Raw genomic sequence first — 24,295 nt, 5'->3', positions numbered from 1 at the left:
ATGGCTTTTTGTTTTTCTTCCTTAGTCTTTCCACATTCACTGTGTCTGGTGAGATTATATGAATCCTGCTTATTTTCAGCCCAGCACTAAGCTTTTTAAAAGGATCACGTGTTTAAAAGGCTAGTGGACAATTTGTTAGAAGATCAAAATCCTTAGACTTTGGCCCTAGAGTTGAATCTTGGTTACTGGTGAATGAGAATTCCCATTAAAATTTTAAATTCAGCGATATAAATTTTTAAAAATAGTTAAATATTAGGCAATTTCATTAAACACTATAGCAGTTATTTACTTTTAAGCCTGTCTCTGGGGCAATTTTGCAATGATTCCCTCCCTTTATTGATTCCCTCTTTATCAGAATCCTTGAGCGGTCCCTGTCATCATTGTCAATATCATCATCATCATCACCATCATCATGGAACTGATTCCTCTGGGAGATTCTAGGAAAATAAAGAGCTGGACCGGGTTCTGTGCAGGTCAGTGTGTGCATATACAGTAAGAAGAGTTGTCAGACATTAGATTCAAGATACCCTTTCCATTTAGAGAAGAATGTGGTGATGAAATCCTGATGTGCTGAATGAAGGAAGTGATGGGAACAGGGTAGTCAATGGAAAGGAGGAGGAAGTGAGCGAAGTGGGGAGCATAGATCCTTGGTTAGGTGATCAGCACATTGGTGAAAATGAGGGGAGTGTGATGGCAGAATCATGTCCCTCCCCGGCCACAGGGTAGCCACCTGTGACATGTTACTGTACATGGCAAAATGCATGACAGATATTTTAGGACAAAAATCTTAGAGGATTTCTGTCTTCTAAATTGTCTATCAGTTAGCGTTTTAAACCCATGATACATTATTAAAGATTAGTGCAGGGGAACAAATAAAAAGGATTCATATAATCCACCAGACATACTGAATGCAGAAAGGCTAAGGAAGAAAAACAAAAAGTCATTCATAAGTCCCTTGAACCATAAAATGCTCATGAGAGGAAATGTTACACAGGTGAGTGTCGCAGCCACATCCATAATGCCTGAATTGGATGGGACAAGGGGATCCTGAGATGAGGTGAGTAGCCTGGATTGTCCAGGTGGGCTGAATGTATTCACAGGGGTCCTTAAAATGGAGGACATTTCCCAGCTGAGTTTAAATTCAGAGGGAGGTGTAGCCATAGAGCAATGTTCAGAAAGGCTGCTGACCATGAAAATGGAGGAAGTCGTGGGGCACAAGCTAAGGAAGGTGGGTTACCTCTGGAAACTGGAAAAAAAAAACAACAACAAGGAAACATTCTCTTCTAGACCCTCTAGAAGGAAGGAAACCTGCTGCTACCTTGAATTTAGCACAGTGAGAACTGTGTTGGATCTCTGACCTCCACAGCCATAAGCTGATAAATCTGTGCTGGTTTAAGCTCTTAAGCTTATGGAAATTTCTTACATTGGTAAAAGGAAAATAACATAGTGAGCCGTAGTGTAACGGATTAAAGGTATAGGATGGGGTGTGGAGAGGATTCTGACATTTACAACTAAAAAACAACCAGGTGAAATGGGAAGGTGTTTTAAGGAAGACTTACCTGGCAGGGCTGTTAAGCAGACTGGAGCGAGGGGAGCATTGGAGTTAGAGGAATCAATTAAATCTCTACCAGAAAAATAAGGAATAAAATGTAACAGGGCTTCAGTGATAGTGGATGTAGGAATGGAAATGGGCAGAGAGATATAAATATTACTTTGAAATTAGCTACAGGTTTGATGACTGCATGTTGGGGAGACTTAGACGATGTGTGGACTGAATGTTTGCATCCCCTCAAAATCCATATGTTGAAACCCAATCTCCCAGGGTGATGGTATTGGGAGGCGGGGCCTTTGGGAGGTGATTTGTAGGATAAAATGAGGTCATGAGAGTAGAGCCCTCATGAATGGGATTAGTGTTCTTATACAAGCCCCCAGAGTGCTTGCTTCTCTGTGCTCTCTGGGATATGAAGATATTGGCAAGACAGCCATCTTCGAGCTGGCAATCCTCTCAAGGATACTTTGACCTTGAAAGTCTCAGCCTCCAAACCATAAGGAATATGCTGGTTGTTTAAGCCACCCGACACGCGGTAATTTTTTACAGCATCCCAGACTGACGAAGACAGTGGAGAATGCCTCTGAGTTTGGCACTGATTGCCTGGAGAATGCTGAAACCCAGGGAAGTGGGCAGCACAGACGTTTACTCATTTAATCCTGCCAACACAGTAGGAGATAGAGTCCACATATTCCTCGCTACTTAAAAGGTAAGGAAAAAGAGGCACAAATAATAACAACGACAACAAAAACAACAATAATTTGTCCAAGATTCACACAGAACCCCCTGGAGGCAGAGTGAGAATTTATACTCAGGCAGGCTGGCCCAAGAGCCCCTGCTCATAACTAATAAGTCAGATCACCTTGCTTATGTGGATCAGTTTTTTCAAATGTGATATGAGGATACTGTGTCTAGTAACTTATAATTTCAAAATACTTCACTGTAACGGAATCATTAGTCACAGGCCTTACAAACCACAGAAACCTACACATACAAAAATAACTCGAAAGGTCAAGATAACCAATAAAGTTTTTAAATATTATACCTGCTGGGCCTTTGCAATAAAATGTCTTTTTATAATTCTGTCTGGCTACAGAATAACTTCATACTCCTGCATGCTGCTGGTGGCTCCCATGTTGGACAGTACGGGCCTAGAGATTTTAAATTACTTGCCCAGACTCGCCCAGGAAGCTCGTGGTGGGATCCTAGCTATAGTCTGGGACTTTTCCTTCCTATCCAACAAGTCCCTCATGGAAGTTTAGAAGCTTCTCCTTTGGTGCCCAGCTGTCTATCCGTACTTATAACATCTTGTCAGGTGTTCCAGCCTGCTCCTGAACATCAGCCAGAACCCACTTCTGCTCTATTTTGTCCAGGTAATACCTTCTAGCAACTTCCATTGCCTTCTTGGCATCAGTTCTTACCTGGAAGGGTAGTGGCTAGAGGTGGAAATGTGTCCACATGACAGGTTTTTCATAAACATTGCAGGAGTGGTCAAGAGAATAAAACGTCAGGAAGATGAGTAGAAACAGGTCATTTAATATACAAAATGGGTACTTTCAATGTCTGTGTTTCCGAGTCCAGGCTTCTTCTGCTCGTGCATTACAGGCCAATAAATCTGGAGACCAGGTTTTGGGGCAAGAAATAGCGACTTTAATTTGGAAAGCCAGCTGAGAAATGGTAGAATAATGTCCTGGGGTACCATCACCCCAAGTCAGATTTCAGGCTCTTCTTATATTAAAAATGGGAAGTGGGAATGCTTGGTTGTTGCAAACTTGGTGTATGAATTCTTTGTTGTTAGAATCCTTTGTTCTTGCAGCTCTTCACCTGGGTCACATCCGTGTAAACCTCCAACAAACAAATGTTATTTTCTATTCTGTAACTTGTTATCTTTATGTGACTAGAAAAGTGTTAATATCCTTCAAAGTCAGAGCCTTGAGAATAGGTTCTCCTGTATATTTCAGGCTCTAGGCAACATTGTTTTACAAAAGGTGCAGAACCAACAAGACTAAGCCTAGGAAACAGGGCACAGGGTTAAAGTCAAAGGAACAGATCTAATATGGAGTCAGATTTTTTCTTTCCTATTTCAGTAGTGCCATGGAGAAGGCAGTTTGGGCAGCTTTTCGTAGGGTCCTGGAGGCTTTCTCTCTCAGACTCTGTGTGCCTCTGTTGAAAAACCTTCAAAGCTATCTGGCCTGCTGGTAAACCACTCCTCCTGTTTTGCCCTGAAGATGTGTTCTGTTTATAACTGATCTCTACTCCTTGGAAAACAACTCAATAAAACTCAGTTGGTTTTCCACCAGCCATGGGCAGGGGTGAGGAATAGCACTTTATTATTTTATAAAAAAATAAATAAAAGAAGTCTTAAAACAGCACTGGGCTCATAGGAGAGAGTCAATAAATGCTTCCTGCCTTAAATCAAAATTGATGGCTCAGTGATTCCATGGCTGCTGTATTTGCTGAGCTTGCTAATCCTTTGCTCCATTACACATTTTTTTAACTGAAAAAGAAATACATGCATGTGGTTAAAAAAATTCAAACAGAGCACAAAATTACACATGTGAAAGAAGTTTTCCCTCATCCTCTCTTCTTTCAGCCCTCCCTGGAGATGCCACTGTTTACAAACCTTTGTGTGTTTTCCAGATATGCTATGCACATTCCGACCTATGTATGTAAATTCCTTTAAAGTATTACTTATTTTTAACTTAAAGGGATTTAAATCCTCAAGTGTCTTCTGCCCTGGTAATACAAAAGAATAAATCTGACTCCATATTAGATCTGTTCCTTTGACTTTAACCCTGTGTTCTGTCTCCTAGGCTTCATCTTGCTTGTAAAACAATGTTGCCTAGAGCCTAAAATATACAGGAGAGCCTATTTTGATGGCTCTGACCTTTAAGGATATTTAACACTTTTCCATTCATATAAAGATAACAATTTACATAATAGAAAATAACGTTTGTTTTGTTGGAGGTTTACAGGGATCTGACCCAGGCAGATAGCTGCAAGAACAAAGGATTCTAACAACAAAGAATTCCTATATCAAGAAGATTGCAAAAACCAAGCTCGTAGGAAAGAAGCCTGAATTCTGACTTGGGGAGATGGTTTTCCAGGAAATTAGTTTGCCATCTAGGTTTACAGAAAGTTGCTATTCCATGCCCCAACACCTGGTCTCCCAACTTACTGGCCTGTCCTGCACTAAGGAGAATGAATTTGGACTCAGTAACACTCCTATCTTCCTAGCAAGCTGGGCACTGGAATTGAGGGCAGCTATCCCACACCCAGGGACATACTGTGTGCCCTTGATGGTTCCCCGAGGGTGGGGTGTGGTTTACCCAGGAAGGATGGGGACTATGCACCAACACTCAGGCAGTATGCTCCTTCTGGGATCTGACCTCGTACCTCCCGCTCCCCGCCAGCACAACACCTGGGAGAGTGGAGGTAAGGCAGAGATCTTGCCTGCCTGTGTCCCAGCGTGTAAAAGGGGAATAGGTACTCTTTCCAAGGTAGTTCTGAGCGACAACACCTGCGGGTGCTTGGTTCCCAGAGCAAAAGGAAACCCAGCTCCACTTTCGGGCAACGGGTGTGATCCCCTTAGGTGTCCTGCAGAGGCCTTGGGTGGAATGCTGGACCAGGGTGGTAAAATATGAGCTGCGGGCCTTGAAGGGTTAGAGAAGTGTGCAGAGGCAGGACTGCTGCCTCCTTCAGGATGCCCCCAGAGTTAAAACTATTTCTCTCCATCTCTGCTACTCTCCTCCACCCTCCAGATCCCTGCCTTCTCTCTGCTCCTCCTGTCCATGTCTCTCCCTCCACTTTTCCCCTTCTCCCCTCCTCCTCCCATCTTCTCTGTCCCTCGCTTCCCCACCTTCTCTCGCAGAACCCAGAGAGGATCGCTGGCCCTCCTGCGCATGCGCAGTCGGTGCCAGCTGGAACGAGGGTTGGAAGCTCCAGCTCCGAGCATGGGATCGGCCCCAAATTCTGCTCAGCTCTTTCGCCTGGTAGGACTTTGGCTCCTGCCCCGGCGCCCCGGCCACAGCTGTCCAGGGCCAGGTGTGCACCTGCCGCCTCTCGCCCCAGCCGGGCTCCCCTGAGTCCGCGGCTGGAGTCACTTTCCCCTCTTCCGCCCGCGAGTCCTCTCCTCCCGGGCTGCCTCTCCTCGGCCGCCGGCCCGTCCCCGCCCCTGGGCGGGCTGTGTCCCGGGCGGGCGGGGTCTGCGGACCCGGATGGGGGCTGGCGGCTGGGGCTGGGGCTGGCCTCCGAGAGGGGCTACAGCCCGCGTCCCCCCCCCGGCTTTCCCTGCCCCGCGACCCCTGGGCTGCCCTCGTCTCCCTTCCCCTCTCCCTGGGGACCAGCTCAGTGGTGTGGGCGCTGCTCCCCGGGCTGAGAGCCTCCGGCTGTGAACCCCAGCTTCTCCTGGTGGAGTCGGGAAAAGGGAGCGTCAGTGCTGAGCGAGCTTCCGTCTCCTCCCTCAGTGTTTCTGCCCCAGGTAAGTACCTTGAACACTTTCACGTGTTATGATGGCGGTGCTTGATGATGTCACTGTTTTTATAGTGATAGGGATTACAGTGTTGAAAGCAAGGCTTGATTCAGTTAAAAATGAGCTGAAGGCATGAGGCTGTGACATCCTCCATCTTTCCCTCTCCCAGGGTGAAACGTGTGACCGTCGATCTTAAAAAGATAGTTACAGTCCCTAACTAGCCCAGCCCAGCTAGGGTGTGTTAACAGGAACAGCACCACCAGAGGCGTTGGAGACTCAGGGACATTGCAGTCCTAAAGAGCTCCTGGCAAAATTTGGTTTGTTTTGGTTTTTTGGTTCTTCTTAAATTGTGGGGCAGACTAGTTGTATAGAGGGAAAAATAATTGTCAAGAAATACTTTTTCATTTAACGTCTTTATTGTGATATTGTTCACACACCATGAAGTCCACCCACTTAAATGCTACAATTCAGTAGCTTTAGCATATTCACAGTGGTGCAACCATTAATATTCCAGAACGTTTTCATCACTTCAGAAAGACCAGTGGAAATGATTGACCTATCCACCCCTTCCCAGTGCTGGTTCTAAAGAAGATTCTTGGTTGTTCCTGACCATAAATTATCTTGTTACCCATAAAAAATCTGGTAGGAAATCTAAACAGAATTGTATTGAATCAGTCTATCAAAGCAAGAAAAATTAATGTCTTTATGGCATAAATTTCTTCTACCCATGAATATATCTCGGACCCTATATTTTCATATTTCCAGAGCCTGGCCCATGGGAAGTCCTCATTAATTGTTGGGTTTGTGAATGATGAGATTCTATACATTGTTAGTTGCAAACTGAAGCCTTCCACAGAAGAGAAAATAAACTCAATGAAGCCAAGTGACTCTCTGATGGTCAGAAAGAGTGACAGCCAGTGTTGGAGTGATCCAGTGGACTTGGTGTTTGTAACCAAAATTCTCCAGCACCTACAGCAAAGGGGATCAGAGTATTCATTTATTTTTTCTAAATGGCGTTGCTTTTATTTTTACTTATTTTTTAAAATTATTTTTTATTGAAGTGTAGTCAATTTAGAATGTTAGTTTCAGATGTACAGCAGAGATTCAGTTATAAACATATGCATATGTATCTATATATCTTTTAGATTGTTTTTAGTACAACTCATTACAAGAAATTGATTATAGTTCCCTGTGCTATATAGTATGTCCTTGTCATTTATTTTATATTTATTAACGTGTATCTGTTAATCCCCCTTTTCCTGCCTGCTAACCACAGTTTGCTTTCTATGTCCATGAGTCTATTTCTAGCAGCACCGTTTTTGCTAGTAATATATGCTGGTTGGCTGCTTTCAGTTTCAGTAATTCCACCTTATCTGTGGGCATTTTCCTTCTGGTGGGCCTGTGTGTGGTTTGCTCACGTGATATAAGAGTTGTGTATTTGGGAGAACTCCAGGCCTCGTGTAGTGCCTGGTACAGAGTGCCCACTGAGCTGATGCTTGAACTGGGAAAAAAAACAAAGTAAATGTTGGAATTTCCACTATGGTTGAGACTTCCAGGTTTCTATAACCTGTTTATCCCACATTAATGTTGGCTGCACCTATACTGGGTAATTTGGTGGAACTTCATGGTATGATGGTGTAGAGACGGGGCCTTGTATGCTTCTTCTCTTTCCGTTTTCTAAGACTCATTCTCCTGGGCCTTCCAGATCCTCCCCAAGAAGTGCCCAAGGCTGGCTTGGTGCTGCGCTGAGGCAATATTTGTTAATAAGGCCCTTTCCTCATCTCTTCTGAGCCTCCGTTTCCTTCTCTGCACAATGAAGACTTAGACTAGAAAAGTGCTTTTCAGTTTCTTTTAAGCCATGTTTCCTTTGAGAAACAGAAAATACAAATCTCTCCTCCCATTCAACATATAGATTTTGACACATCCAATATGTGACATAGCTCTTTGTGGAAAATTGAAGTGATTGTGATTCCAGGTGGCACAGAAAAGAGTCTTCAGAGATTTATTGCAGGGAGAGGGCAGGAAAGGGGCAGTATATCCCACTTTCTAGTGTGAGCACTGGAACAGGGGCTTGGGTTTAAATACGGTGTCCGACGTGGCCTCTCTCAAATCTTTTTTTTTTTTTTTTGCCTCTCTCTAATCTTGCACAATGTGATAAACCTCTCTCCCTCAGTTTCTTAATGCGTCAAGTTGGGGTGATAATAATTTAAGTGTTTTGTGAAACATTATACACATAAGACATTTGTTTCTCAGTAGAAACAAAACCTGCGAGGGAATAAGGGATTTCTTTAAAAAAAAAAAAAAATCTTGTCCACAGCACTCTGTCTGTGTCTATTTTGAAGTTCCTTGAGGGTGAGTGTTCGGTCTAAAGTCCATCGTGGGACAGGTGGCCCATGGGTCTGTGTGCCACAGATTGCCCCCTCCTCCCCAGTCCTCTTCCTCTCAGTCCAGGATGAAGTTCCCTAGTAGATTTACACAGAGATCTTGTGGAAATGGCTTTTCATTTTATTGTTTCACGAAGAAGGGCTGCCATCATGATCTCTGTAGTCAGGTTTTGGTGGCATGAAGGCTATGCAATTACGTTTTTCTATTTAATATAAAGAAAAAAATTACAAGTACAAAATTAGTCCTACGGTGGTGACAGGGGTTCTTGAAAGTGGGGACCATTAGCTTTGTTAGTTTCAGGTGCAGGGGCCTCTGGCCATGAGGACACATCATCGTGCTCTGAAGTTGGAGGGACCAGTGGGCTCAGTGGGAATGTTTACTGAGTGTATCTCACGGGCTGGGCATTGACCTATTTGTACTGTGTGTTCCTTATTTGAGACAGTGAGCTCGTTTAACCTCAATAGCCTCTTTAATAAATTAGACTTTTTAATTTTGAGATATAATGTAGATTCCCATGTAGTTGTAAGAGATAATATGAAGAGGGCCTACGGACTTTTTGCCCAAATTTCTTTAAAGGTTCCATCTTGCAAAGTTGGGATACAATTCAGTAATGACTCACTAACCCTTTGAGGTTTGTGTTATTGCCCTCATTTCTATTCATGATTAAACTGGGGTTAAGAGGAGCACACAGGCCTGCCCAGGTCATCCATGGTTAGTGTAGAGTCGGGTGAAACGTGGGCTTGGAATTTCCAGGCAGTACCAACATGATGCTCTGTGGCAGGGGGCAGCATTCACTTTGCTTGTTTATTCATTCATTCAACAAGCATTTATTGAGTAAACTCTGTGGGTCAGATGCTATCATAGGTTTATCTGATTCTTCAGCACTATGGAGAATCCGGTAATGTTTCCTTCTTTTTTTAATCTGAGAAAATTAGCTCTGAGAGGTTATAAACCCCCCAAAGGAAATATAGCTCATAAATGAGGGATAGTAAATTTGTACATTTCCTTCATTTTATGCAGGTGGTAACCTAGGCATTTTACATTTGTAAAGTTCCATAATCCAGATATATTCTTGTAAGGCAAGGATTTTTTTTTTAATTGAATTATACTCATGTTTACAACGTTGTGTCAATTGCAAGGTGTTTATTTTTTCTTGAATTTGGAATTCAAAAAATATTTTTTGAGGGGGGAAAATAGGTTAATTTATTTGTTTCATTTTTTTTTAAAATGAGGTACTGAGGATTCAACCCAGGACCTCATACATGCAAAGCATGTGCTCTACCACTGAACTGTACTCTCTTCCCCAAAGCAAGTTTTCTTATCAAGTATTCTGCAGCTTAGGAGTTCAAATAAATTGGAGTTGAAATCCAGGTCTTTTGATCCTACTGTGTTTCTTTGCATTATATCCTGCTGAGGGGTGTGGAAGCAGTTCCTTTATTCATTCCTTTATTCAGCAGTTTTGAGCATTGACTTTGCATCAGGGCCTGGCTAGGTGCTTGGAAACAGAAAAGAAGAAATGACCCTTTTCTGCAGAGGGCGGAAGACTAGACCAAAAGCTGCGTAATGTGATCCAAGCTGCGGTAGCCATGTGCAGACGCTGAGGACAAACTGTACCCACGGCTTTGCTTGGGCTTCCCCTGCCTTCTGACTGGTACACACCAGGTCACCGCAACCCAGTGAGGCCCGCAGCCCGCAGCACAGTATGTACCTCGGTCTCCTCTTCCCTCTCATCAGGGCCTGCAACATGAACTTCCCTGACTACGTGCAGTGTGCTTAGGACCACGAGACTCTCCCAGTGGCGGTCCAACCCGTGGGGATCATCTCAGAGGAGAATTTCTTTTGCATCTATAAGCGAATCTCCTTGGTGAGGCAGATCATCCCTTGCGGCTCCCAGTGGGCACTCCGTATCCACTACAGTCACCACTATGCGCCCGAGAATGGGTGGAACGACTTCCAGACCCACCGCAAGGTCGTGGGCCTTGTCACCATTACCGACTGCCTCTTGGCCAAGACCTTCGAGAAGCTCCACGTGCAGAAGAGCTGTATGGCACCACGCTCTATGACTCTCGGCTCTTTGTCTTTGTGCTGCATTGGGAGGTGGCCGAGCAGCCGCGCACCGACGTGGCCTTCAATTTACGAGGACTGCAGGGTGGTGGAGAAGAGGATCGAGGACTTCACTGAGTCTCTCTTCATCATGCTCAAGTCCAAGTGGCTGGACTGTGCATCCGACAAGACTGGGGACAAGGTCCTCCTGCTCTACATCCTGTTTGAGAAGGAGGACTTTGTGGGATTGGACACAGAGAGCAGGAAAGTATACCTGGATGCCCGGACACCCTGGCTGTGTGAAGGGTTGCTTCCCTACATCCAGAAAGGGATCAGCAAGGAGGAGGGCTGTCTTGTAGCCAAGGCGTGAGGGAGGTGAAACCCGCCGGTTTTCAGACGTTTAAAAGTGAATCCGCCTTTGTTTCAGAGAGATTCTTTTAGGGTTATTATGGACACTTACTCCCGCTTTTCAGCCAATTCCCCTGGTGTGACCCCTGGAGTTGCTGTCCAATAGAGTAGCCAAAGCCACTGATGCTAGGAGAGCTGGGGAGGAGGCTGCTCTGAGCTGAGATGTGCTGTAGGTCAAATGCACATCAGACGCTGAGACTTGTCTAGTAAAAAGAATGTAAACTATCTTGTTTCTTTCTTTATTGATTACATGTCAAAATGATAGTATTTTACATACTGTAGAATAAGTAAGATATGTTCTTAAAATCAGTTTCTAGGGGTTTTTTTGGGGGGTTACATTTTTAAATGTGGCAACTGGGAAACTTTCTTTACATGGCTGTCATTTCATTCCTGTTGGACAGCATGTCCTGGGACAGTCTCATCCCTTTGCTTATAGATGTCATGCTGAATCCTGAGACGCAGAATGAAGTGCTGGTTGAGCTGGGGGTGGAGCCAGTGTCTCCTGCCTCCCAGGTCCAGCACCTGCACGGCTCAGGCCCTCTCTCCCTGCCTGACAACCACCATGCCAATTTAGGACAACAGAAACACTGCCAGGGGCTTCCAAATGAGCTCCTTACACAGGGAAAGGCGTGTCACGGAGCATGGGGCACAGCAGGGAAAGATTCGTCCTCACTTTGTCCCTGTGATTAAGTCAACGGTCCCACTTTGCCTTGGAAGTGCAGACGAGCTCTTCTGGGCTGCCTACCCCCCCACATTCTGCTCTGTTTCCCTGTATATCTATCGAGATGTCCCTCGGGCAGAAGAAGGTGAGATGCCTTTGCCGAGAGGTGGTCCCCATTTGCTGGGGAGAGTGTGGGAATCTGTGCCCCCCCGACCTACGGCCTCGGGCCTTGAGTCTGGAGAGGGCTCATGGCGGTCCCACAGGTACGGTCGGAGGGCCTGGCACGTGCTGCCGGGCCCGTTGTGGAGGAGGTGTTCTGCGATTCTCTGTGAGTCTAAAATCAGATTCTACTTTCTGGTTGTTGGTAAGTTGGAGGAGAAGATGCCAGAGAATTGATAAAAAGAAAGTCCAGACCAGTCCTGTTAGTGACAGTTACAGGGGACCCGAGTCCCACCTGCTTGTGGTGCCTGGCGGGCTCTGGATGAATTTTCACTTCCTCCCCGGACATACCTCTATATCTTAAGGAAGGGGCGAGGCATGTTGTGGCCATGACCTGTACTTGTCCTCACAGGGCCCCGTGATCTACACGGCTTTCTCCCCTTCTGCTTCTTGTAGATGAGCTGGCAGATGTAGTGGCCTGGGCAAAGCTGAGGACACAGATGCCAGCACCGTGCCACTCCCAGGCTGGATCAATTCCCGTCACCTGTCACCTCCTGCTGAGTCCCCAGGCGTCAGTCAATGTCGGTACATCGGTGCAACGTAAGCAGGGACCAACATCTCCCCCTGGACAGAATGGTGGGTGAGCAGTGGAAGCCTAGAGCCCTGCCCCAGCCCCCTGGCCAGTGCCTCCTCTTTTGTCACAGGAGGCACTGGTCACATGTTTGCTCAGCAACTGCTTGGCTCTGAGTCTGCAGACCCACCAGAGAATGCCAGCTTGTTTTTGCCTTTTGAAGTGTGTCCTTGGGATTTGGCGGAGTAGCTGGTTGTGTGCTTAGCCCATAGTGGTTGACACTGTCACCATTGTTTACCCAGAACCTTGTGTACCAGGCATGGCTCCCGGCATCAAAATACAGCAGCGCATTAAACCTCCCTCCTGGTGGGTCTGTCTGTTTTGGTACCGTAAGGGCTCAGCCAGCATCTGAACGTCAGTGAGATAACGCGGCCAGTGAGCTCGGATCAAGTAAGTTCTCCTCCAGTCACTTTTACTCCATTGTTGCTTTTACTATTACACAGTCATTAATTTTTTAAACAATGCTTTGGTGCAGGAACAGAGCCTAATTCTCTCCTGTTACTCTTGGTGGGAGTGAGTAAAATTGTCCAGCTTGAATTGCGACCACATTTTGTAGCTCAAAAGCTGTTTACACGCATCTAGGTGAAGTTTAGGTTAGGGGAGCTGACCATGTTGGGGACCCCGGCAGCGCCGCTCACCTCAGGCCCCTGCCTTCCCTGGAACAATAGGTGAGGTTGGGTCTCAACATCCCCTCGTCCCTGTCCTCACCAAACTCACGTAAATTCTTGTAATTGCTCTCAGTTATTTTTGTTCTCATGTGTTTCTAATTTTCGCTGTTCCTCTTTTCCTTTTTCTATTTCCCTTTCCATCTTGTACCGCCCTGTGAGCATGTTGTTGCGTCTGAAAAGTGGACTGTGCACACCCTGCATTGGAAATAGCGAGATTGTCCTCCGTGCTGTCCCCATCGTTTTAAAAAGCAAAAACTTAATAGTTGCTTTATCCATATATTATCCTAGTCATCTTTTTATTTTCTAGATTTTGGAATTTTTGCTTTGTTAGCACATCACCCACTGGTGTTTGATACCTGTTAAAATCCTTGCTTTGAGGAACCAGTTTTGTCCTCCTTATGTTTGGTGACAAATGCGCCCTTATTAAATCTGTTTGATTGTTTTGAAGAAGTGAGATGTGAATTGATTTAGGCGGCTGCTGAGGGATTTTTTTCAAGGAGTATTTAAACTTGGAATGTCAAAATCTGCAGCATCTTCCTTGATTCTGGCTTTTAGACAAACGTGCTTGGCACGCGATTCAGGGCTGTTGCTGTGTGACGTGCGTGATGGAGCTTCCTGGCCGGCGGTCACTGGTGAGAAAGTGGCAGTCTCGGGGGTGAGCAGCTGCAGGGGATGCTGTTGGAAGAAGCAGTCACCGGTTTTTTGTTTTTTGTTTTTTCATTCACCTTCCCGGTGCCATTTACTTTACTTTGCCTTCATAGAGAGGCAGGAGCGGGTCTAAACCCCTTGCCACTCTTATTTTCCCTTTACGAGGCTGGTTTTTCTGAGTATCAGAACAACATGTCCTTCTCCTAAGTAGCTGGCTCACTTGGATCTGGTGGACACAGGTACCGCTAAAGGGGACTGTAGCTTCCTCTCTGCTCCAGCCAGTGGGCATTCAGAGCCGGGTCTGTGGTTTGCCTCAGCAGCCATGCAGTCCTCCCTGCATCAGCCTTTACTATTAACCCATGATGGCAGTAAATAGCTGACTCCGTGTCTGTTGCAGCTGACGTCCACCACTGACGGCCGTGTCGTTAGTTTGCGGTAGTGAGTCTCCAACACCCTAGTCAGCTGTGAAGTGACCTTGCATTCTCACCCACACCCTGGTACATCTCACCCGGGGGAAGGGTTTGGCCACCACCGTCATGCTGGCCATGAGACCTTGTTTCCCCTTTCATGGCCTGGTCCAATTGTGGACACTTCATCCTTCACTGACTTGGTCTCGCTTGAGACAGGCCAGACGTTCTGAAAGAGCGCATCACATTCTGGGGGGGAACAGAACACAAGAATCGCAAGTAGGAGTCTAGGCTCTCTGGGTTGGCAAATGCAGGCTGGGATCTGTGAAGGCTGGGCTGTGCCCTGAACACAGGCCTTTCCCGTGGCTCCCGAGAGCCCAGGGGTCGGAGTGAGAACAGCCTTGCCTGGGTTCCCCCATCCTCATCTGCTCACTGGCAGGTGTGTCTGCTAACAAGGAACTCCCCCAAACCTCGGGCCCTTCAAAGTTCAGACCACAGGAGAACCTTGAGTCCCTTCTCCTGGGCCTCCTTTGTGAGAATCCAGTGCCTTCTGAGGTGACCAGTGGCAGGAGATGCCTCCCCCTCCAGGGAGCTCTCTTCGGAGGACTGTGACGCACTGCACCTTGCTGTCAGCTTGTGGGGTTCCATCCGTGGTCCTTGCAGAACCAGACTTGAGACTGGCTTAGCAATAGAAATGAAAAGACTGATTCCAGGGCAGGGCCGGGGGGAGGAACAGGGGAAATTGAATGTGACCTCAAACACCTAGGTGGGTTCTGGGTCTGTTACTAAAATCGGGAGCCTGGGAGGTACCTGCCAGGAATCGAACTCTAGAGTAAATGGTGGACATGAGGCATTTTTAAGATTCCATTTTTCATCCAAGTTAGGACTTGAAAGAGGCACTCGGTTCTATGGCCCCGGGGCTCAGGTGAAGGAGCCGGACTAGAGATACACGTTGGGAGTCGTCATTCTTAGCTGGTGTTCACAGCCGTGCAGGTGGATGAGCTCATCTCGAGAGGTGCAGACTGAGGCTGAGGCGGGTCAGGGCTGTGCCTGGGTTGGAGGAAAGCCCAGACCATGCAGCTTTGGTGTGTCAGTCAGTGGCTTTTGGGATTTTCAGAGCAATGGCAATTATCCTTAAGGGTCTTGGGGGTGGGCAGGGCCACCCAGGAAGAAATCTGAATGGAGGGTTGTGGCAACGCGTGCGCGTCTGGGGATGATGCAGAGGCTGCATGTTCCAGGAGGGGAACCTCCTCGGAAGATGGAGTCGGAGTGGGGTGTGTTGAGAAGGTAGTCACACTCACCAGTGAGGGAGGGACAGAGGCCTAGGGAGTCTTCACCCTAGCGGACTCTCTTTCCCACGAACAAAAGGCCAGCAGACAGAAGATTTGAGGTGAGAAGGGACGGGCGCTGGGAGAGGAGCCAATGTGGAGAATGGTGGTTGGACAGTTCTGGAATAGTCTCCCTGCAAAATAGAGTTAAAAAAACCCAGACTCTTAAGAACGTTGATAGTGACGTTGGAGGAGATAGTCCTTTTTCTGGCCTCCTAAGGGTAAGACATGTATCAGGGGATACACAGAAGAATCGGGCAGTCTGGTCCGTGGATTGACCCTTACCAGGGGGAACAGGGCAAGTTTAAAGGGGGAGAAGGGCAGCGGAGGGAAACTAGCCAGGTCTCGTGTCAGGTAGTAGTCGGCCTCACTGCTTGCGTGTTGCATTCACATCCGTGCCTCCCAGGTGGGCGGTGGCAGCCCCCTTTTGCGGATTGGGAAGCCTTCTCAGAGGGGTTAAGGAATCGGTCCATTTCGCGGCTAGTAAATGCTGTAGCAGGATTCAAGCAGGGCCTTGTCAGACTTCAAGGGCATGTTCTCTCTACTAATTCCGGTACCTCCCTGTTGTACCTGGATTGGTGAATTGGGTCAGTTTTGGAGCCTTTCACAAAAAGTACGATTTAAGTGCCTCAGGACTCTTTCCCAAAGCTCAGTGTTCTTTAATGGTTCAGAAGCACCGCAGTGCTTTTCGCCCCACAGAGGTAAGGTCTTACTCTTTTGACGATGACGTGGTTGCAAATGACGTACAGGTGCAAAACCAGACTTAGCAGCTTCTGAAGGGAAACTCTCCAGTTCTCCCTTGATAGGCTTTCTTCCACTGGATGTAACCTGCTGCAGCGTAGGTCTGAGCTTTCTGTATGGAGTGAGGGTTTGATATCCAAAGTTAGCAAATAAGGGTCAGATGGAGAAAATCGACGTTAACAATTTATTTTGGGGTTTCATTAGACAAGATGCACTATCGCTTAATGGCCCATATAACGTAAGTAATTGAGTACAGAACATTGCATTCCTTACTTTCTAATGAGAGCTGTCTTGCATCGTAAGGTTGTCTGCTTTGGAACTTCAGCTCAGCAAGTAGGGCACCTGTCAGTGTGTTGGTGTGATTGTATTTACACAGTGCATGTAATCTGGGCTTCCTCTGCCCCAAACACTCCAGTGCAGAATCATAGGCTTTAGCCATCTCTTAGTTATACAAATACTTCTACAACTATATGATACAAAAAAAAAAAAAAACAAAGAGAGAGAGAGATTGCCTTTATCAAATTTCCTTTGATTTTAACGGCAAACTGTTGTTGAGCAGCTCTGGTTTCCTTTGGATATGAATATGTACATTTCTTTGCATGTAACTTGGATTTTAGACTAGAACACCAACCTCTTGCTTTCCATGAGCCACAAAAATCATAGCCAAATGACATACGTATTAAACATTTTATTCTTTTCTTCTGAGACAGAATCGTTGAATCTGGGACTTGGGCTGTGATTTTGCTTTTTGCTCTTCCCACCCCTCTTATCGTCTCACTCCTTTTTCCCACGTGGCCTCCAAGAGTTCATGGTCTCAGAGGAGCAGGTGGACAAACACCAGTTGGTCGCCAAGCAGTCCTGCTGTAGAGGGAGCCCAGCCAAGAGCTAAAGGACATCATCAGAGAGGGCTTCCTTGAAGAAATGGGCTCTACATTCAGTTATGAGGACAGAGTAAGAGTCAGCCAGGAGAAGGAATCAAGAGGGTGACTCAGGTTGCAGGAGCAGCCCGGGTAGAGGCCTGGAGGCTTATGGGGTGGGGACTCGGGGAGAGTGCACTGTGTGGTCCAGGGTGGAGGGTGCCCCTGCTTGGGAGGACACTGGAGTGGCCTAGGGATGGAGGGCTTAGGAGGAGCTTGGTTTTTTACTAGAATTGACACAGAAGAGGCAGTGAAGGGTGTCAGCAGAAAGTGACCCTCAGGAGAGGTACTCCTGGTTTTTCTTCTGATGTTCTACAGAAAGAAGGGGTCGGGGTGGGCGAGAGCAGCTCTGCCCGTCCCTTTGAGACCCACCCCTTCATTCATTTATTCATAACACATGCAATTCTGAGTGTCCAGGGGAGAGAGGGTGGACTCACAGTAGTAAGCAAAATGTATTGCTTCTTGAGAGTTTAGCATTGTCAGAAGTTGTCTTAGCGTAGAATGTTCTAGGAACACAGTAGGGGCACCTAACCCAAAGTGTAGAGGTTCGAGGGAAGGAAGGCTCCCTTGACAAACAGTCAAAATGGGCTTGGAGGCAAGTGGGAATTAGCAGCAGGTCAGGGGGCGCCTGAGGTCATTGGGGACCTGGGTACTGAGGAGAGGCTGGGCGAGCAGCGTCGGGGGTGGGGCTAGAACTCTACCAGGGAGCCTCTGAAGGGTTTGAAGTGGGGGTGATGTAATCAAATTTGTGCTTTGGGAAGGCTGTCCTGGCTCCGTGTGTGTGTGTGTGTGTGTGTGTGTGTGTGTGTGTGTGTGTGTGTGTGTGTTTGTGTGTGTGTGTGTGAAGCAGGGAAGAGGGGGAGAATGCCACCAACTGGGAGGGATATTAGAAGACCATTGACAGGCTGGGGGGCCACCAGTGGGAGAGGGGCGTCGGGGCTGCTTGGGGACGGCAGGGGCAGTGTGGATGCCGGATTTCCTCATGGGGAGGGCTTATTAACGGGGACCCCCTAGCGGCACCTTGTGGCTGGAAAAAAAGGATGCAACCAGGTGGAATTTTCTCTTCTTCCCTGCATTGTGCAATGATCTTAGCTCAGCCAACATTTGGAAGAGAAGAGCTAAGTTTCAGGGTAGCACAGGACATTGTTGAGCTCGTTCGAGTGAGATCTGATAGGATTTAGTCTTGTGTTGAGATCTGCATGTTCACTTAGCTAGAAACGTCCCGTCTTATGGATTTCCATAGGGGTATTTATTCTTGATAAAGATTGCTTTCTTGGTGAGAGGAAATTTAATACAGCTGCTGTGTTTCTCAAAAAAAATCTTATCTTTTAAGAAATTTAATATTCAAAAGAATAGCAAAATTTAAAAATGATAAAGTAAGGCTTTGGTGTAGTTTCTTTGGTTTCTGAGTTAATGTAGAGTTAGAGCCTTTGCATTACTTAAATAGCACATCCTTGTCAGTATTTAAAGAGCTGTTAGTGAGCGCCCCAGGACCCACTTCTCAAAGCATCATTAAATCTTGCTCTGAAATAGTGAAGTCATAAAGGTCTTGTTGGCAGAAGCCAAATAGTTAGTTTATAATTTGCAGCATAGCACCCTTTATAAAATAATAATAGGTTCAAAATTAAGAAAGTGGAAAATAATTGAGTTTTTTAAAGCTGAAACATAATCTTTCTTGTGTTAATGTTGCAACTGGAAATTTCGAAAAGAAAAATCCTACTGTAATATGATCTACGTGGAATACATATATGTCTATCACGTTTGCAATGTAACTGCGCAGTGGTTTTTGAAGTCAGGACCATTCCAGCTGAGTTACTGGCAGTGATGTTTGCTGGTTTTCAATGGAAGACCCTAAATTTGCCTTCTTAGCTTTATTCTTTTCTTTTCTGTTCTCTCTCTCTCTTTTTTTTTTTTTTTTTTTTTTGTAGTGAGAGGGCTCAGTAGTGCTTTGCCAGCATGATTTTGGGGCAATTTGGGGGCAGATATCGTGCACAAGCAGTGAGATATTTCCATGCATTTTACTTTCCGGACATCACCATGGAACATGTGGGGGTTTGTGCCTGCAGGCCGGGATGCTGCAGGACTCCCTGGTCCATCACATTTATGTCTTGGAGCTGCTCCAGTCAGTGAATGACTTTCTGTGGCTTGGAGGTAAGGTGATCTGATGCAGATGATCAGATGTGTAACTAAGTACTGTTACTTGAAATAGAAAACCTATCAAAAATGGCTCTAAAATACAGGATGAGGGAGGAGAATTGGCTGAGCTGCTTGCATGGGGAATATTCTCAGGTGACTCCCTCATTGTGTCTCCTGTCACTCCCCCCCCCAGCCCTGCACGGCAGTCATCGTGAAGCAAGCATGCACTTTCCCAGAAACGCGCTGAATTTCCTTGTGCCTCTGTTTGTTGGCTTTTTTTTTTTGAAAGCACATCTTGCCCTTTGCTTAAATGCCATCCCTGCCTAGTCACCTCTTACACTCATTCGTCTGGAGCTCGTCCATACATAGCTGCTGAATGGATGAACAGAATGTAGTATCTCCATGTAGTGGAACATTATTCAGACGTAAAATTGAATAAAAAAGAAAAAATAAATAAAGGGGAATATGAAAAAGGCCACCTGCTCTGGGAAGTCCACACTGACTGCTCAACCCGCCCTTTTCCCTTTGAAACCCAATCACTTATGCTCCTCTCTACTCTTTTTGATAGTACTTACCACCTTCTAATAAACTTTAACACTTTCAAAAAAAAAAAAGAGAAATGCTGATACCACTTCAACCTGGACGAGCCTTGATAACAGAACGTTAAGTGAAAGGAACCAGACACAAACGGCCACATATTGTTGAATTCAGTGATCTGAAATGCCCAGAATAGGCACATGCAGAGGCAGAGGGCAGGTGATGGTTGCAAGGGGTTGGGTGGAGGGGGGTTGGGGAGTGATTGCTAGTGGCAGGGGTGTTCTTCTGGGATGATGAAGTGTTCTGGAAATAGATGGTGGTGAGGGCTGCACAACAGTGAGTGTGCAGAAGACTGCTGAGCGCTGTCTCTAGGAGTGCCTGTGGTTGGGGGCGGCTTTATTTTGTTCTCATCCGTGAAGAGTCATCTTGTGCTGAGGCCATTCTACTCCTGTGAGTGGTGAGGGTCAGAGACTTTGCAGAGACATGTGTTATTTTCCCACTTGCTGAGTGTAGGCAAAAAAGGTTTAAGCCTGAGAAAATGCTCCATCTGCAGAAACGTCTTTTAGTTTTGCATGGTGTAAAATGCTTGAGAGCTTTTTAATCGTTGAGGACAGCCTGTGTGGGGGAAACAGCCCGTGAATCCTGGGTGAGTCCCGGAAGAGCTGCGCTTCCCTCCCTGACACGGATGGGGATTTCACCCCCGTTCAGGCAGTGAAGGGCCCAGACCCGAGAGCGTAGTTGACAGTCGTGAATATTTACATGTATCCGCTGCTTCATCTTGGATATTAATTTCAAGCTGAGTCAGTATGTGGCGGCAGCCTCATCCTACGTCAGGAATCTATAGTATCTGCTCTTTGAGGTGAAGACCTGACAGACTTGATTATTTAACAGTCTCCCTTGAATTGATATGTCAGATTCCTTTCTCAATAATACAACAGCAGAATTATAGACGTCCTTTATTGCCGATGTGACCTGGAGCAGGTTTAGTCTCTGTGCCTCAGTGGCCTTATCTTCGGTTGGGGAAGATGATAACATTGCTTCCCTCAGAGTGTCTGGTGGGGGGGGGAGTGAGAAGCACAAAGGGAGGACTTACACGTGATGCTCATGAATGACCGAATTTAGTGCTCCCAGCCTGGTGAGGCCTCAGGGGCAGAGATGGCAGAACAGACCATTCGTAGCCGGAGCTCGATCCGTGTTGGCAGCTGTTATGATCAGGATCACCCCTGTGGGTTATCAGGCAGTTTTAAGACTTGGTAATATGAATTCATGAATAATGTTAAAAGATTAGACAACTCAGATCCGGTTTACATAGTTCTCAAGATTTCCTGTGAGAAATGGATATTTTTTTCCCCATCTTAAATCTGAGTTGATTCTCTAAAGAAATTCTGCATTCCTCCACCATTTTGAGTTAATTCTCCATTTCTTAAAAAAAAAAGTTTTTAAATGGAGTTACTGGTGTCTGAACTGAGGGCCGCATGCATGCTGAGCACATACTCTCTCAAGTGAGGTAAAATCTCCCCCCTGATTTTTTTTAAACTTTACTTTCTTTGTATGCAGAGGTTAGTGACCTCTAATTCTTTTTCTGGAGACTTGTCCATGAACCTGTAAATCTATAATTAGTGGACAAAATTTGATTTATTAAAAAAATCAATGGAACATTCTGCAATCCATTCAAAAGGAAATGCTCATTGAAATAAAATGTTTCTCCTTTATGGTGATTTCTAATTTTTGGTCTGCCTTAACTTATTAAAAGTAATTCTCATCGTCATAATGACCAAGCTTGCTCTGAGTGGACAGTTACCTAAGGCTAAAATGCTTTCCTCATGTTTTAATTCATAGTAGGTGTTTAAGTGTAGGTATCAGTGTCTCCTTTTCTGCAGCTGAGGGGTTGAGAGATGGGGCAGCTTGTCCCAAATCTCACGCAGCTGGCGCTGGCAGGCTCAGGGCTGGAACCCAGGCTGCACAGGATGCATTCTCAATGGCTCCTCTGATCAGCCCCAAGTTGAGTGGTTTCCCGAACTCCTGTGAGTCCATAAATGACCGATTTTAGCGATCTCAGCTTCATGAAGCCTTCAAAGGAGAGACACCAGTGAGAATGTTAGACAGAGTGGCATAAATTAAAATTGTACATTTTCACAAATGTTGCTTTCTCAGGCAATGAGTTAAAAACTTTATATTTTTTTATTTTAGTGCTCTGTAAACACTAAAATCAAAACATTAAAAATAATTATAGTGCAAAATTGGAGTGGGCTTTGAAAGTCCAACCATTTCTAATGATGTTGCTTGTTTTTCTCTAGTGGTGCTTATTGACAGAAAAATTTACAAAGACTGAATTGGTTCTATGTAGTCTTAGTATGGAGGAAAGTTTTGTCAGTGAATATTGTAAGTAAAATCTTTACTCTTTTCTTTCCTGATGATGAATATGTAAGTTGTTTTCATGGCTTAAGTACATTTCCTCATTTGTGAAATTTGAGTGATGCCCTTTACCTTGTTTGACTGTGAGAGGTGGACGCCTTGTATATGAAGCACCCAAGATCTGCTTAGTAAAAATATGCTGTCACAAGGACAGATAGTTTAGAAGGATCAACTCTGAATACTAAAGAGGGTGGCTTGTTTCTGATGCATATTCAATATGCATATTTATGAATATATGAATATGGCTTAAAGTAACAAGGATTCAGGGTTTTGTGTGTGTGTGTGCAGTATGAAGTTTTAATGAAATCTTTATCATTCTAGTGAGACAGGGACTAGTTAAATCACCTTAAGCAGACGGCCTTGAATATTATTTACACAGAATGTGTGTTGTTACAAATCAGAATTCATGTTGCCGTGTAACCATCCACTCAGACATTTAAATTCGTAGGAATCTGACCAGAACCATTAAGTTTAGAAAAATCTACATTGATCATTTTCAGGGAATAAGCTTCTCTCTTTTGTGATTAAAGAAAATTTTGATTTATTTTTCTGCACTCTTAATAGATTTTAAAATATCAAAACATTGACTTGACATGTCACTTTTTTTAATAGAATAAATCTCATGCTGTTTTAATGTGCAAATAAATGTTTTTGAATTTCAATACACTTGTATGTTTTCCTGGCTCTTTGAGAAGTATTTTGCAAGATACCTAGATTAATTACTGTTGGAAAAATACAGACGTGACTTTTATGAATATAGGCCTAGTACAGATCTGATGGTTTTTGCTACAGTGCAAGACATGAGGCCTAGGAGAGATTTGCTGCTGATTGCCAGGAGGACAGATCCCAGATCTCAGACTCCCCTCCTGTAAAATGAAGTGGCTGGACTGGATTCTTTCCTCTACTAAGAAGTTTCCATGAGCCTGTGTCTTTTGTTTATATTCAGGAGTATTAGAAATGTCAGATTAAATACTGAATACACCTCCCTTCCCCGAAGCAAAGTGCAGTATGTGCTACATAAGATATAATTATCTGATTCTTCTTTCTGATCCAACAGGCAATTTTTGTGTTGCATCTTTCCCAGCAACCTGGAAGGTGTTTTTAGCCATAGGTGGTGCTGTTGCACCTTCTAACAGTCTTAATATTCCTTTTGCAAAAGAAGGTTTAACAAATGTTATTTTGTTTTGATTCCGTTGCTTAGTGCTTCAGAATAGCACAATGTCCATTATGTCTGTCTACCTGGAAAAATTATTCTGCTTATGTCTTAGACTTATTCTGTCATCTCGCTGTGAACATTTCAGACTTGCTGTGCAAACAATGGCAAAATCGGTCTTTTCTTCCAGTGTTAGCAACCAGTGAGCCGGAATTTTATAAAGCAGCTAAGAGCGGCCTCTGGAGCACCTTAAAGCTGAAAAGTGTACTGAGTTCCCTGAGTATTGACCCAGCAGCTGTGTATCATTTGTTGGGAGGTGATTTTGTACATATAAGAAGGGGTGTAGTTTTTTGTCTTGGGTTTGCGTGCACGTGCTGCCACTGAGCCACGTGAGCCTGAGTCAGTTTGCTCTGAGTTTTTCCCTCGTCTGTGAGATGGGGACGCTCGTATCTGCTTTGCAGAATTGTGAGAATTAGAAATTATGTAAAGTGTTTAGCAGAGTGGGAATGTCAAGAGGGCTCATAAACTTTAGCTGCTTTTTTGTGTGAAGCCATCATTTGAGAGTCTTTGGCAATTACTAAGAAACAGGAAAATAAGAAAAGCTGGTTTTATGCTGAAAGATATTTGAGGAGGTTCCATAGTTCCTATACCCATAATTTAGCAACAGCAGGTTCAGGACAGTTACACAGTCGCCCTGAACCAATGTTAACCCACAGAATTTTTTGTTACTTCATATATATTGTGGCTTAAGGGGACCCAATACCTATACACATGTTTTCTCCAGCAGCCAACTGAGAGATTACACAGAAGAACAGGCAGGCGATAAATGGCTCCTGTATTACTGATGAAGCCACGTTCTCCATGAAATTCAGGGCTGTGGGAAAATGCGTGTCATGATACTGTGGCCCAGAACTAGAGACTCATGCAGTCCCAGTTAGCTCTGGGCCACAGTGAGCCTTCCCTTAAGAGGATCTGCCCCATCATGCACAGGGCTGCCCTGCCATGGAGCTGAGCATCCCTGGTGCTTCCCAATGGTGG

General features: G+C 45.3%; 1 protein-coding gene across 1 annotated transcript in view; it reads left to right on the top strand.

Annotated features, from left to right (window-relative positions):
* The first annotated feature begins 973 nt into the window (after nucleotides 1–973).
* The window catches only part of LOC141578038 (uncharacterized), a 119,191-nt gene continuing 95,869 nt past the window's right edge, over nucleotides 974–24,295 (top strand). The window contains exons 1-3 of the mRNA XM_074366596.1: nucleotides 974–994; nucleotides 5,546–6,029; nucleotides 12,133–12,312. Of these exons, the coding sequence (XP_074222697.1) occupies nucleotides 974–994; nucleotides 5,546–6,029; nucleotides 12,133–12,312 (685 nt within the window). The remainder of the gene's footprint in view (nucleotides 995–5,545; nucleotides 6,030–12,132; nucleotides 12,313–24,295) is intronic.

This window comes from Camelus bactrianus, chromosome 6 (genome assembly GCF_048773025.1).
Source record: "Camelus bactrianus isolate YW-2024 breed Bactrian camel chromosome 6, ASM4877302v1, whole genome shotgun sequence".
Lineage (NCBI taxonomy): Eukaryota > Metazoa > Chordata > Mammalia > Artiodactyla > Camelidae > Camelus > Camelus bactrianus.
Note: the sequence above shows the minus strand (reverse complement) of the source record. Positions and strands in the feature narration are given on the sequence as shown.